The following is a 15,578-nucleotide window of genomic DNA, read 5'->3' on the forward strand; positions in this document are numbered from 1 at the left end:
GAGGGGGGAAAATAATATGTATGTGGCAGCAATGCGTCACCGTAATACAACATTTATATATAAATATATTTTGAATGTATTTCTTCATTGTCATGTTTAGCTTCAGTTTCATTTCATTCTCGTCGCTGATTGGACACTGCTATATGACGTTGTGACCCGGCAAGATGGCTGCGCGCATAGTGCTGGGGAAACAGCTCCACTGTGCACTTTTAAATGCAAAATTATACACTTTATTGACGGGAATAAGAACATGCTCGGCCCTGTCCTACTCAAGATCCCATGAAGAATTCACATCTAAAAGAGTACGGCGGAAGTTTATCGACTTTTTCAAGGAAGGTTATGAACACCGAGTGGTGCCGTCCTCCTCAGTGCGTCCGAGAGGAGACCCGAGTCTTCTGTTCGTCAATGCAGGAATGAACCAGGTACTCAAAATCAATAATGATATATGCAAGAAAATAAAAATATAACACCGAACAGCCATGTCAAAGTGCAATGGCACTGCTATGTTTTTTGGACACGTATCATGGTAATGCTGTCAGGAAAATGTAGGGTTTACTCTTTAAAAAAAGATAAACAAATAAAGTAAAAAATAGATGAATTATATAAACTTTAAAGTTATATATTCTCATTTATTTTATTATATATTTATTATAATATATATATATATATAAAGTGCATTTATTTTTTAAAGTGTGGTTTAAGTGTTTTTGGGGGTGCTGTCTTCTGTAATGATAATTTTGATGTTAGGTTCTCATGGTCTGTGACTGTTGTCCCATAGTTTAAGCCGATTCTCCTGGGCTGTGCGGACCCCCGCAGTGAGATGGCATCATACAGGCGGGTGGTGAACAGTCAGAAGTGTGTCCGCGCCGGAGGCAAACACAACGACCTGGAGGATGTGGGGAAAGACATGTACCATCACACCTTCTTCGAGATGCTGGGGAACTGGTCGTTTGGTGATTACTTCAAGGTCTGGTCCATAATTTCATTCTTTCATTCCAATTTCATTCCAATTTCATGAATATGTTCATTATGCAAGAGGTTTATTCAAGATGTTATGTGAATTGCATTTTACAGAGCCCCTAAGGGAAGTAGTGATGGAAAAAATACGAGATATGGGAAAAACTTTGCGTTCTTGCGCAAAAATATTGCGTTCCCCTGAGAAACTTTGTGTTCTTTCTCAAAAGCATCACAATCCCAGAGAAAAAGAAAAAGCCTGATATTGGTTTCCCTCACACCTGCGAGCAAATGCAAAGTTTCTCGGGGAACACAAAAGTTTTGAGAGTGAATGCATGAAATAATTTGAATAAATAAATGAATGATTCACAACCCAGGTGGAAGCCTGTGCAATGGCCTGGCGTCTTTTAACGGAAGAGTACGGAATTCCTGTGGAGCGCTTGTATGTCTCGTACTTCTCTGGGGACGTGGCCAATGGTCTCCCTGCCGATGAGGAAACGCGGCAAATCTGGCTCAGCATAGGGTACGTTCAAAGCAGTGCAAAGCAAAATTTATTCGTTTTCAGTTGGAAATTCACCGGATTGTTGTGACATTCCCGTGCAGAGTGCAGCCGGATCACGTGTTGCCGTTTGGAATGAAGGATAATTTCTGGGAAATGGGCGAGACGGGTCCGTGTGGCCCCTGCACGGAGATTCACTACGATCATGTTGGGAATCGGAACGCCACCTTGTTGGTCAATGCAGACAGTCCGGATGTGGTGGAAATCTGGAATCTAGTTTTTATGCAGTATAACAGGTTAGAAAAGTCACTTTCAGTGTTATTTTACATTTTATATATATATATATATATAGTAGTTTTTATAAATACTTTGAATTAGCTTTTACTTATGTATTTTAAGTTTTTTAAATATTTAGTTATTTAATGAAATATCATGTTCAGATTTTTATATATGTATTTATATATATATATAAATCTGAACATGATATTGTATATGTGTGTGTATATATATATATATATATATATATAAAAAATTGTGCAGTGAAAGCTTGTTCTGTGGGGATGGGATGGTTCACTCTGAAGATATGATCAAAATTATAATAAAACACTTAAAAATATATATACTATGTAGGTTTAGTTTATTTTTATTTCAGTTTTAGTTTTTATTTATTTCCAGTTAGTAATTTTAGTGCTTCCTTCAGCATCAACCTATTTCAGCATTTCCAAATGGATTTTTTTTCATCTAATATTTATAATTTATTTCAGCTTTATTATTTTAATTAACAAAAATGATTTAAATAGATTTAGTTAACAATAATAACCTTGGTTCCTTCCTTGTGCCTCCATTTATTTGTGGAATAATGTGTTAGTAACACACATTGTGAGGATTTGAAAATGCACTCTCTTTATGTTACAGGGAGGGCAATGGTAGCCTGCGAGCTCTGCCCCAGTGCAGCGTGGATACTGGGATGGGTTTAGAGCGACTGGTGACCGTACTGCAGGGAAAACGCTCCAACTATGACACAGATCTTTTCACACCTCTATTGTCCGCCATCCACCAGGTCTCTAGCCTTCATTTAACCTTTTAAAAGAATAATATTCCAGGTTCAATATAAATCAAGCCACATTATCTCTATTGTCTGTGCATGTAGTGCTCTAAGGCTCCTGCATATCAGGGCAGGACTGGAGAGGCCGACGCGGGTCAGGTGGACATGGCCTATCGGGTCGTGGCGGACCACGTTCGAACGATCTGCGTGTGTATCGCTGACGGAATCTATCCAGGCATGACAGGCGCTGAGTGAGTTTGACTTCATCGAAGTATGCAGGGTAATTTAAAGGAACACTCCACCGTTTTTTGAAATAGGGCTTATTCACCTTCTTTCCTACATTTAGATCGGTGGGCAAATGCATTTTTGTCCCAGTGCATGCATTGTTTTTAGTTTGACAGGGTCGGCGCTAGCTTAGCTTAGCATAATGAATGGAATCCTTTGTTGCCAGCTAGCATGTCCTGAGTAAAAGTGATAAAAAAAACCATCCAGAACCATACCTCTATGAGCCAGAGTTTGAGAGGAGGAGCTTTGGAAATATAACGACAGGAGGAGGAGGTTGCGATCACTCAACAGCCTGAGGACGTGAGGATGAGAGCCAACACGAACTGGTGGTGTGAATGTGGGGGAATATGCCAAACTATGCCAACTGAAATAGTGTCTGTGCTGTGGCGAGTGGGACAAGTTACTGCCATCGATGACCAGGCTCAACGCGTCAGATCAAGATGAGCGTGCCCGCAGTTGTGTCACAGCTACCGAGGATTTCACGGCGTTGATCCATCCTGCAGTACTCGATTTTTTTTTCCGGTGTGATAAAGTGAACTGGAAAAAACGCCCCACGCCGAATGGACCAAATGGACCATATTATACCTGTATTCACAAGTTGTGGGATTTCACGTGTTGCGTGATATCTCTGCGCCCAAGTAGCAGTGCTTCGCCTGTGCTTCCCCCTAATATAGTCCCAAGTCAATATCTGCCTAGGAAATCGCCTAGTGTTAATCTGCATCGCTATTTGTACTTGTTGTGAATACGCAGGCCACAAGAAGTAATTAGGTGGTTTATTTTATTTTTTTTTATCACTTTTACTCAGGACATGCTAGCTGGCAACAAAGGATTCCATTCATTAAGCTAAGCTAAGCTAGCGCCGACCCTGTCAAACTAAACCAATCCATGCACTGAGACAAAAATGCATTTGCCCACCGATCTAAATGTAGGAAAGAAGGTGAATAAGCCCTATTTCAAAAAACGGTGGAGTGTTCCTTTAACACATACAATTTCTGAAATATGCCATCTTTGTGATAGGCTGGTGTTAAGACGTATCTTGAGACGTGCCGTAAGGTTTTCTACAGAAGTGCTGCAGGCCCCCGAGGGTACGCTGGCAAGCCTGGTGCCTACTGTAGCTCATATACTGGTGAGATGTCCATCAGTTTATTACTGTCATCACTGCATTGTGTCTTAAGTTTTATGTTCCCGCTCTCTTCCCTTTTCTTAGGGTGATGCTTATCCTGAGCTGAACACAGAGTCTGAGAGGGTAAGCATGTTACAAAACACCTTCTTGCAAAAAGATACACTACTGTGATACTTTTTTATTTTATTTTATTTAGCAAGGATGAATTAAATTGTTCAAAAGTGACAGGAAAGATACTTTCTGTCCTGAAAAAATACATCACAGTTTCCACAAAACTGTTTCCAACATTAATGTAAATAAGACATGTTTCCAAATCCGCATATTAGACTGATTTCTGAAGGATCATGTGACACTGAAGACTGGAATAATGCTGAAAATGTAGATTTACATCGCAAAAATAAATTACGTTTTAAAATATATTAAAATAGAAAACACAATATTACTGTTTTTACTGTATTTTTTTAACAAATAAATGCAGCCTTGGTGAATGGAGGTGTATTACCATGTTCTAAAAAGCAATTCAAGTGAATCTTTAAAAACACTAATAATTTAATAACACTGTTAAATGTAATATCAAGCAAATCTCAAAATGATGCTTAAATTCACTTGTAGCATTTCAAACAATAATATTAATATCAGCCACTATCAGTTATCGGCCATAATATGAAAATAGTTCATGGTTTATCTGCATTAGCCTAAATTTTAATATTGGCGAAACCGTACTTCTGAGTTTAATGTATCAGTGTACCGTGGCATTTTTTCAACTTCGAAAACCTGCCGTGAACAAAGTGCAGGAACTGAATTTTGTTTTCTACCCTTGATAAATTTGTAAAACATTTGCGTTCCTCCTCTGTAGATCATGGATCTCATTAATCAGAATGAAGCCCAGTTCCTGTCGTCGCTGAAGCAGGGCAGGAGGGTGATTGACAGGACTCTCAGCAATATGGACGAAGACTCTGCTGTTTTTCCAGGTAAACCCACAAAGCGGTGTAATTTGCTTTATTCCCTTTATTATCTGTGCAGTCTCTGTAATATTAAGTGCATTTCATTGATACTTTATCCCAAGCAACTTGTTCAAGGGCATAATGATAATTGCAATGTCACTTGTGGGACTTAAACTCTCAACCTTTCAGTCACCAGCCCTGATCTTTAACTACCACACACATTTTAGTGAATAGCACCTGCATGAATATTTATTTCTGTGTTTTTGATTTGTTCTACTCTCTTGTGTCCATTGTGTTGTATCTATTAATCAGCCTCGGTTGCCTGGTCGCTACATCGTAACCTAGGCTTCCCTCTCGATCTCATTGACCTGATGCTGGAGGAGAGGGGCAAGATGGTTGATAAAAAAGAAATGGAAGTGCTTGAAGATGAATATGAGAAGGTACTGGTATTAGCATGTGGCTTTCTTTAATCCAGCATTTGATTTATTGATTTATCTGTTATAGTGGCAGTGGGTATATGGATTAACTTGGGTTTTTTTCTCAGTTGAGGTTTCAGTCGGAGGAGGATGATGGAGATAGGGCGGACCAGCTGGATATTCATAGCCTGGCGGAGCTACAAAGCCGAAAAGTTCCTCACACTGACGACTCGCTGAAATACTGTTACAGTCTGGGGTCTGATGGACAATATGGTACTTGAGTGAAAAGTTCATTGGTGCAGGAGTTTGTAAGGCAGTTAAATCATTAAAACTGTGTCCTGACCAGACTTGACACTAAAAATGTATATCGTGAAGAAAGCAACACACTAAAGAACACAAAAATTACTCAAAATACTTTAGCAACCGAATATCAACATTCTAAGAACACCCAGAACACCAAAAACACTCAAAACACCTTATGAACTACATAGTAACATGTCAAACAACATGTTACACACCCCAATAATCACACATAATCCACTAAAATCGGTTAAAAGACCTTAGCAACCTCAAAGTAACATTCTAAAAACACTCAGAACGCCTCGGTAACTCCATAGCAATAACCACACAGCAACACACTACAACTGTTAAAAGGCCGTAGCAACCGAATATCAACATTCTAAAAACACTCAGAACACCTCAGTAACTGCATAGCAATAACCACACAGCAACACACTACAACTGTTGAAAGACCTTAGCAACCGAATATCAACGTTCTAAAAACACTCAGAACACCTCAGTAACTGCATAGCAATAACCACACAGCAACACACTACAACTGTTGAAAGACCTTAGCAACCCCAAAGTAACATTCTAAAAACACTCAGAACGCCTCAGTAACTGCATAGCAATAACCACACAGCAACACACTACAACTGTTGAAAGACCTTAGCAACCCCAAAGTAACATTCTAAAAACACTCAGAACGCCTCAGTAACTGCATAGCAATAACCACACAGCAACACACTACAACTGTTGAAAGACCTTAGCAACCAAATATCAACGTTCTAAAAACACTCAGAACACCTCAGTAACTGCATAGCAATAACCACACAGCAACACACTACAACTGTTGAAAGACCTTAGCAACCGAATATCAACGTTCTAAAAACACTCAGAACACCTCAGTAACTGCATAGCAACATTCTAAAACACACATTCTAAAGAACACAGGCTACGTTCACACTGCAGGCTGAAACGACCCAATTCCGATTTTTTTGCCCCTATGCGACCTGTATCTGATCTTTTCATGACAGTCTGAACGACACAGATCTGATCTTTTCAAATGCGACCCAGGCCACTTGGGTATGTGGTCCAAATCCGATACGTATCCGATCTTTTGAAATGCGACTTCAGTCTGAACGGCCAGGTCGCATGTATCCGACCCGCACGTCATTGATACGCGACAAACGTCATAATTCTGCGTTGAAGTAGACGGGAATGAGAAGATAAACAACAACTATGGCGAAAATAACTTTAATATCGCTAAACGAGCTCCACTGTTGACATCCATGTTTAGCTACTTCCGCAAACAACAAGTGACGTCGTTGACCGTTGAGTACTCTTCTGCGCATGCGGGTCACTTCTGGGTCATGTCACGTTCACGGTCACACAGGAGATCACAAAAGGTCGCATTTAATTGGAAATGTGAACGGCCTTGTAAAAAAATCGGAATTGAGCGTTAAGCCCTGCAGTGTGAACGCAGCCTAGAACACCTTAACCACCGAGTAACACACTAAAAACACTTATAAGACCTTAGCAACTGCATAGCAACATTCTAAAAACACTCAGAACACCTAGACAACTGCATAGCAACATTCTAAACAAAGAACACTTCAATAACCACACAGCAACACACTAAAAACTGTTAAAACACCATAGCAACTGCATAGCAACATTCTAAAAACACTCAGAACACCTCACTAACCGCACAGCAACACACGAAAAAGCACACACATTCGAATACCGAGCACTAACAACCGAATATCAACATTCTAAAACACTTGAGCATCACTTGACACCTGAGCAACTGCATAGCAACATGTTAAAAAACACTCAGAGCACCTCGGTATCTGCACAGCAACACAATAAAAAAGCCACATGCTAAAGAACACTCAGAACACCAAAAAACTCTCAAAACACATTATCAACCACATAGCAACATGCTAGAATACACTCTGCATAGCTACCAGTGAGATTTCAGTGTTGGCTGGGTTAACATTTCAATGCATTTCATTTGATTAGGACAAAAACTCTAGTTATTATGGAAGGAATAGGATTTATTGCCTGTCGCTTTATTACATCACACCAGGTTGGGACACGGTATAAGACTGAACAATGATCCTGACTCTTTTCCTCTCTCAGTGTTTGAGCCTTGCAGAGCGTCAGTCCTGGCACTCTACTGTGAGGGGTCTTTGGTTTCAGAGGTGCGTGAGGGTCAGCGCTGTGGTGTGATTCTGGACCGGACCAGCTTTTATGCAGAGAAGGGAGGACAGGCGCACGACCAGGGTTACTTCACCAAGGATGGATTACAGGTTATTGATCACATCACATCTCATCTTATTTTTATGTATTTGATAAGCAGACAAGTTTGAGTTACCATTTGTGGTAATGCTTTTCAGGATGTGCTGTTCCCTGTGAATTGTGTCCGTCTGGCTGGGGGTTACGTGGTACATCAAGTCACGGCAGCAGAGACTTTGAGAATTGGGGACCAAGTGCATCTTCATGTGGATGAGGTGGGAGTAGTAGGAGTAAAAGTACCATCAGACATGGTAATGCATCATGCAGATACCTTTTGGTAAGTGTTGCATTTCCAACTGTAGGCTCGGCGTCTGGGCTGCATGGTGAAGCACACTGCCACACACGTGCTAAACTTCGCTCTGCGAGAGCTGCTAGGTCCCTCTGTTAGTCAGCGAGGGTCACACTGCACCGCCACCCGCCTCCGATTCGACTTCAGTGTGAAGGTACAATGGCTGTGTGGCTGCCTCAGGGATTGAATGATTTCCAAACTGGCTTTTACATGTATGTGCTTGTATAAAGGGCTCCCTTAGTGTATCTGAGCTACAGCAAGTTGAAGAGTTGGTCCAGGACATCCTTCGTCAAAATGCAGAGGTGCACATAGAAGAGGTCCCTCTGTCCAGAGCTAAACTGATTCCAGGTCTGAGAACTATAGATGAGGTAAATAAGGATGGCCTGATTCCCACTTTTTTATTTCCGATACTGGACCGCTGTCGATAAGACAGGGGTGTCCAATTCTGCTCCTGGAGAGCAAATGTCCTGCCTCAGCACACTTGTCTGGAAGCTCCTAGTGATCTTGAAGACCTTGATTAGCTGGTTCGGGTGTTTTTAAGTAGGATTGGAGATAAACGCCGAAGCATACCTTAGCCCTCTCGGAGCAGGATTGGACAGCCCAGATGTAAGATAAAAGAACTAGGACTTTACACCCCAGAACTTCCTATTCTTTGGGGGAAATGGGCCAGAACTTTGGCCCCACACCTTGTTGCTGGAAACTGGGGTATATGTAAGGTGTTGACCATGTCATTTGTTTCAGGTGTATCCGGATCCAGTGCGAGTGGTGTCCGTGGCTATGCCTATTTCGGATCTGTTTACCTCAAACACCGCTAGACAAGCTTCAGTGGAGCTTTGCTGTGGCACGTAAGGTTCTTCTGAAACTGCTGGAACTCTTTGGACCAGGGGTTAGCCATCCCTGCTCCTGGAGGGCTGCTACTTCCTGCAGACTTCAGTTCCAACTTTTCACCTGCATGTTATTTTCAAATAATCTTGAACACCTTGATTGGCTGGTTCAGATGTGACATGTCTGGGATTGGCGCCAAACTCTGCAGGATAGCCATCCAGGATCAGGGTTAGTTATCGCTGCTTTGGGCGAACCACTTATACATCTGACCATTTCCAAGCTGCCGCCAAGGTAGGGGTGTGCGTAATGATCATAAATGATTAAAATGTCTCCAACAGTCTGCCTGTACAGAGAGATTGTCAGTATCTTGCTACAGCGCACATTCTATCAGTTGGCGTTTCAGTTTTTTCATTTCACTTCTATCGCGATTACTCACTAATTGTGACTTTGCTGTTCTTCGTCATCACAAAAGTTTATTATTTGCATGCGTTTTAAAGCCTTGCCAGTTTGAACTTCTGATATATGTTTTCCGGTCACACAGCGCATACTTTCGTGTCTTATTGCACTTAACTTGTCAAAAACAGAAGGTAAACAGCTGGGAAAGAAATCACATGCAGCTGAGAATATTGGATCTGTGCATTAGGTCTTAAAGTGACTGTAGTCTAATAATCGTAATACTTTCCCCCGGTTTCAAAGACATAAAATGCATGTTTAATCTGTTTTAACTGAAAGCAACTTGCAGTGACACTTCTTAAAATATATCAGTGCCATTGTTTTGTCTCAAGATGGACACCAGTAATGTTTTTTTTTTTCTAAGGCACATTTATTAAAGCTACTTAAATGTTCTAATTGAACTAAGGTCTAGTCCTGGCTTAATCTAAGCCCTGTTTGTGAAACTGGGCCTTTATGTAATATATCTTAATCTTTCATGTTCTTTCATCTTGTAGGGCTTAATATTTTAAATGTGGAAATTAGTTTGACTATTGCTAAGTAACTTGAACAAAAAATGTCTTAGAATCCAACAAAATCGTGTCTAAAAAGTCTGAAAAGAATTGTGAAATGATATTTTGCCATATCACCCAACCCTAAGCCAAGCTCACCAATATGTTGTTGCTTTTATCAGGCATTTATTGAGGACGGGAGCAATTGGAGACTTCGTCATTGTGTCTGAGCGACAGATGGTGAAAGGCATTAGCCGTATCATTGCTGTTACTGGAGATGAAGCCAAAAAGGTTCGAAAAACGAAATCTACCATTGGCATTGGCAGTTCAGTTTCTGTGATGCTAACTGTTCCTGTGACCCAGGCTCGTGAGGCGGGCCAAGCCATGGAGGAGGAGTTGGAGTCTTTGGTGGCACGGGTAGAAGTTGCAAGCGTCCTGTCTATACCAGCAGCTCAGAAACTCTCCAAAGAGATCGGCGTCCTAATGAATGTACGTAACTCCATAACCTCTCGTCTTCATTGGAAAGTCAGTTCATGATGTATGAATTTCATTCGTCTATATCGTGTTATGTGTTTTAGGTGGTTGATAACACACCAATCCCACAATGGCAGAGACGAGAGTTGCAGACTCGCCTGAAAGCGATGCAGAAGAGCAGCAACACGTCCATCAGAAAATTGGAGATCACAGAGGTAGAAACGTCTAAAGGTTGTCTTGCTAGTTGTTAATATTATCTGTTGTTTAGGCATATGGCTTATTGTTTCTTCTGCTTCAGGCTGCCTTGAAAGCCAAAGAGCTGCTGGACAAACACTCTAATAAAACTGTGCTTGTGGACTTGATCCAGACGGTCTCGATATCGGTATGTTTTGTGATGATCTTTGACGATTATATTTGTATCAAATGTATACTTGGTTTACATGTTATCGTGTTTAGGTGCTGATGAAGACTGTGCTCAAGCTGAGCAAGAGCAGACCAGATTCCCTGGTCATGTTGTTTGCTCACCTGCAGCAGTCAGGGAAGGTGCTTTTTGCCTGCCAAGTACCCAAGGTACAGCACACAACAAAATCACACAACTACAGTATAACCAGACAGGTGTGAGATTGCTTTCATACTGTCTTCCTAGGGCTCTGCTGGTGGTTCAGCGATCGAATGGGCTCTTCATGTGTGCACACGCTTGGAAGGAAATGCAGATGGCTCAAACGAGGTTGCTAAAGGTGTGGGAAAAGCAACCAAAGTCTCAGATGTTACAGAGGTCCTGCATTGGGCTGAAGAATTTGCTCACAACAAAATCAGAAATGCATCATGAACAAACTAATCTTGGATAATCATTGACACAGTACCAGCGTACCACAATGGATATGCTTCCTCAAAATTAGCACATTTTTCTGCCCCCGTTCCTTTGTTTTAAAAGGGTAGGGAATATACTATATATGTTTGATTTTGATATTAAATATTGTTAAGTTATTCCACGGGTAGGTTTGGTTCAAGACATTTTTTTTTTTTTTTAATTCAAGGAATGGCATTGCTCAGTAAAATATTTAATTGTAAATACAAAAAAATTAATAATTAATTTATCTAATGTGTCAGTAATATAATCATGCACGAAATAAAAACATCGGTCACTGTGTCAGAGTGCCGCCCTGCTGGCTAGAATCTTCTATTATTCTTCATCAGAGAATCACAGTATTCAGTCACCAGAGGGAGACAAAAAATGCTTTAAAAACTCACCCACAATATGATGTCGAAATAAACTGAACGTGCCTCAAATTCCTTTTTGAACCGTCTCCTTACACTTTGTGGACAGTCTATTCATTGTTTTCCCGCCTGCTTGCAGTTCTACCCTGGTGCTTTCATTGACTCCTGTGTGTGATATCATATTTCCATTGTGTTTTGATAATGTTCATTCTGTGTATTACGAAAATTAACCATAGTTTTATTTTAGTAAAAGTGTAGTAACCATATTATTCATTTATTTTATTTTATTTGTATTATTTTTAGTTATTTTGCGGATTGATTACCATTTGTATAACTACAGTTTTACTTCAAATAACATGGTTACACTATGGTTGGTGTAGCAAAACAATGTTTAATTTGTGTTTACCGTGGTTTAACTACAAAAACAATGGATTTTTTTTTTTTTTTTTTACCATGTAATGGTTAAATTTCGTAAGAATTTCATCATACGCAAAAAGATAATTCATTTTCCTTAACATCTATTTCGTTTGAATTATAATCTATTAAAGAATGTGGTCTTATTCCATTTAATATGTGCGCGCGCGTGAACACGAAGACTGTTTTGTTGCGGACATAAACTGTAAACTGGTTGCGGCTCTGATTGGTTCCCATTTGTTTAACAAACAACAGCACTACAACTCGAGAGACAAAAGCCGTTTCTCAATACCAAGTACGCAAAGTTCGGACTTGAGTCCTTGGTAGTTCGGACTTGACAAGTTCGACTCAGGAGAACGAACTCCCGAGGACGGGAGGACGCAAGTCCGATAATTCTGAAATGGAATAGCGGCGTACTTGATAGCGTCACTCAGCTCGCTCTGGCTACTCCGGTTATCTCTTTATGTATATCTAGGCTACAAATAAAACAAAATATGTTATAAACCACCACTCTGCCTCTTTTCATTTTCATTTAAAAAAATCTTAAACATAATGGCCACACAAATGTGGTTGAAGCAACGCAATTGATTATCTTCACTGCATATTTATAACAACACGAAATATAAAGCACAACCCTGACTCTTTTATTTTTATATGATAAATAAAAAAACATTATAATATTGATCATTAAAACTAACATTTAGCAAAAAGAGACAGGGTTGTGTCATTTTATTTTATTATATATGCAGTGAAGAGAATGTAGGCAACATGTATAATAAAATATTTTATATGTTTTAAATATATAAAATAAAATGACAACCTTTTTTGTTAAATGTCAGTTTTAATGATCAATAATAGCCATTATAAAAGTATAAGTAGCCTAAAAGGTATAAGAAGCTATACAATAATAAAGCAAACGATTCAGTCAAACATAAGTCAGCTCTCTAGGCTACAACGTTAAAGTTAAAGTTTAAATAGACTAAATAAAGCTATGAAACTTCACTTTGCCCTCAGCTTAACGTTTTGCCAGGGAACAAATTATAGATTAATGAGACAAATAAAATAAATAAATAAATCGCCCGTTAGATATACACAAGACGATTTATATCTCATGTTAAACCACTAGACTAGAGACATCCGAGCCAGCGGCAGTCAGCAGCACTAGCCGAGGAAAGGCTGTTCTCGGCGGGGTACATGAGCGCCGAGCGTCCGATTGCCTGGATCTCACAACTCCGTAAACGTCAGATCAAATTTTCAAATAGGCGCTATCTTTTAAAATAAACCACAGATTTGAGCTTTAAATAACTACATTCTCCCCTGAAATACTCTTAAAACTACATTTCGTGACACAATTACAGCAGTATTTTTAAATTACGCGGGGTTTCTCCTCTGCTACGCTTGCTGGTTGGTGTGAGATGCATTCTGGGATACCTGGCTGTCTCAAGTCCGCACAAGCCGTTTCTCAATACCAAGTACGCAAAGTTCGGACTTGAGTCCTTGGTAGTTCGGACTTGACAAGTTCGACTCAGGAGAACGAACTCCCGAGGACGGGAGGACGCAAGTCCGATAATTCTGAAATGGAACAGCGGCGTACTTGATAGTGTCACTCAGCTCGCTCTGGCTACTCCGGTTATCTCTTTATGTATATCTAGGCTACAAATAAAACAAAATATGTTATAAACCACCACTTTGCCTCTTTTCATTTTCATTAAAAAAAATCTTTAACATAATGGCCATTGGCCACACAAATGTGGTTCAGGCAACGCAATTGATCAGATCTTCACTGCATATTTATAACAACACGAAATATAAAGCACAACCCTGACTCTTTTTGTTTTAATTTAAAAATATGATGAATAAAAAACATTATAATATTGATCATTAAAACTAACATTTAGCAAAAAGACAGGGTTGTGTCATTTAATTGTATTATATATGTAGCCTACATACAGTGAAGAGAATGTAGGCAACATGTAGGCTATAATAAAATATTTTATGTTTTAAATTTATAAAATAAAATGACATAACCTTTTTTGTTAAATGTCAGTTTTAATGATCAATAATAGCCATTCTAAAAGTATAAGTAGCCTAAAAGGTATAAGAAGCTGTACAATAATAAAGCCAACGATTCAGTCAAACATAAGTCAGCTCTCTAGGCTACAACGTTAAAGTTAAATAGAATAACGTTAAATAAAGCTGAAACTTCACTTTGCCCTCAGCTAAAACGTTTTGCCAGGGAACAAATTATAGATTATTGAGACAAATAAAATAAATAAATCGCCCGTTAGATATACACAAGACGGATGTTAAACCACTAGACTAGAGACATCCGAGCCAGCGGCAAGTCAGCAGCACTAGCCGAGGAAAGGCTGTTCTCGGCGGGGTACATGAGCGCCGAGCGTCCGATTGCCTGGTTCTCACAACTCCGAAAACGTCAGATCAAATTTTCAAATAGGCGCTATCTTTATAAATAAACCAAAGTTTTGAGCTTTAAACAACTACATTATCGCCTGAAATACTCTTAAAACTACATTTCGTGACACAATTACAGCAGTATTTTTAAATTACGTGGGGTTTCTCCTCCGCTTGAAAGGTTTGCTGGTTGGTGTGACATGCATTCTGGGATACCTGGCTGTCTCAAGTCCGCACAAGTCACCTCTCGATGCATCCTCGGTAAAAGGGGCGGATCAAGAACACATCCGGGGATTTGAACTGGACTTGGCTAGATGTGAACTTTGAATTGGAACAGTACTAGGGCAGCAACTGATGACGTTTCACAAGTCCACAAGAACACAAGTACAGACAAGAACGCATATTGAGAAACGGCTAATGTCGGGCTCTGGCACAAGTCACCTCTCGATGCATCCTCGGTAAAAGGGGCGGATCAAGAACACATCCGGGGATTTGAACTGGACTTGGCTAGATGTGAACTTTGAATTGACCTGTGGCTAAACCACGCCCCCAAACGCGATGAGCCAATCACAGTGCGCATAGCTAACCCATACACTCGGACATTCTCTGCTTCCACGTCCATTGAAATGCATTGCAGTTAGTCAGTTTTCATTCGTTTTTATATGTTTTTTCTTGTCATTTTAAGTTTAAAATGGTCAAACGGTGTGCATGGGGTACATGCAACTCTGACACTAGGTATCCTGAGAGGCTGGGCGACGGTGTGTATTTTTTACCCACATTTCAACCGAGATAAGTGTCTGCTCTGGATTAAGTTATGCGGTAGACCACAACAGCAACTAAACGCAATTAAACAAGGATGTCTACATCTGTTCTAAGGTAAGTCAACAACGTATTTGAACGTTATCTTTAACATCTCTAACATAACGTTAGGCTAGCTTCTAGCTGCGTTGTACATCATGTCACTTGGCTTCATTAACGTATCTGTAAATAGCCAGACACAATGTTGTGTTTTACTCAAATATAAGTAGGCTAAACACTTTGCAGTTGTAATGATGTCCTGTATGAACAAAATGGAGTATGTTTTTATGTTTCCACTGTTAGATCGCGCCCGCGCCTCTCTCTCTCTCTCTCTCTGATACACACACTCATTCCAGCATTG

The 15,578-nt window shown here is 40.0% G+C and overlaps 1 protein-coding gene across 1 annotated transcript; it reads left to right on the plus strand.

The window, feature by feature from the left end:
* Nucleotides 1–138: 138 nt before the first annotated feature.
* aars2 (alanyl-tRNA synthetase 2, mitochondrial (putative)) lies at nt 139–11,674 on the plus strand. Its single transcript, XM_084416620.1, has 22 exons — nt 139–422; nt 779–967; nt 1,332–1,477; nt 1,558–1,749; nt 2,369–2,513; nt 2,604–2,749; nt 3,801–3,909; nt 3,991–4,029; nt 4,763–4,877; nt 5,163–5,290; nt 5,395–5,539; nt 7,691–7,860; nt 7,948–8,061; nt 8,149–8,289; nt 8,366–8,503; nt 8,877–8,980; nt 10,084–10,192; nt 10,265–10,390; nt 10,480–10,590; nt 10,674–10,757; nt 10,832–10,945; nt 11,022–11,674. Exons 1-22 carry the CDS (start codon nt 165–167, stop codon nt 11,202–11,204), a joined length of 3,006 nt encoding a protein of 1,001 aa, XP_084272746.1. The 5' UTR covers nt 139–164; the 3' UTR covers nt 11,205–11,674.
* The last annotated feature ends 3,904 nt before the right edge of the window (nt 11,675–15,578 follow it).

Source organism: Rutilus rutilus (genome assembly GCF_951802725.1).
Source record: "Rutilus rutilus genome assembly, chromosome: 8".
Classification (NCBI taxonomy): domain Eukaryota; kingdom Metazoa; phylum Chordata; class Actinopteri; order Cypriniformes; family Leuciscidae; genus Rutilus; species Rutilus rutilus.

Coding starts and splice junctions, on each gene's coding strand:
- aars2 (XM_084416620.1), top strand. CDS start 165: ATGGCTGCGCGCATAGTGCTGGGGAAACAGCTCCACTGTGCACTTTTA. Junction 4,030..4,762: donor TGAACACAGAGTCTGAGAGG/GTAAGCATGTTA, acceptor CCTCCTCTGTAG/ATCATGGATCTCATTAATCA. Junction 8,290..8,365: donor GATTCGACTTCAGTGTGAAG/GTACAATGGCTG, acceptor GCTTGTATAAAG/GGCTCCCTTAGTGTATCTGA.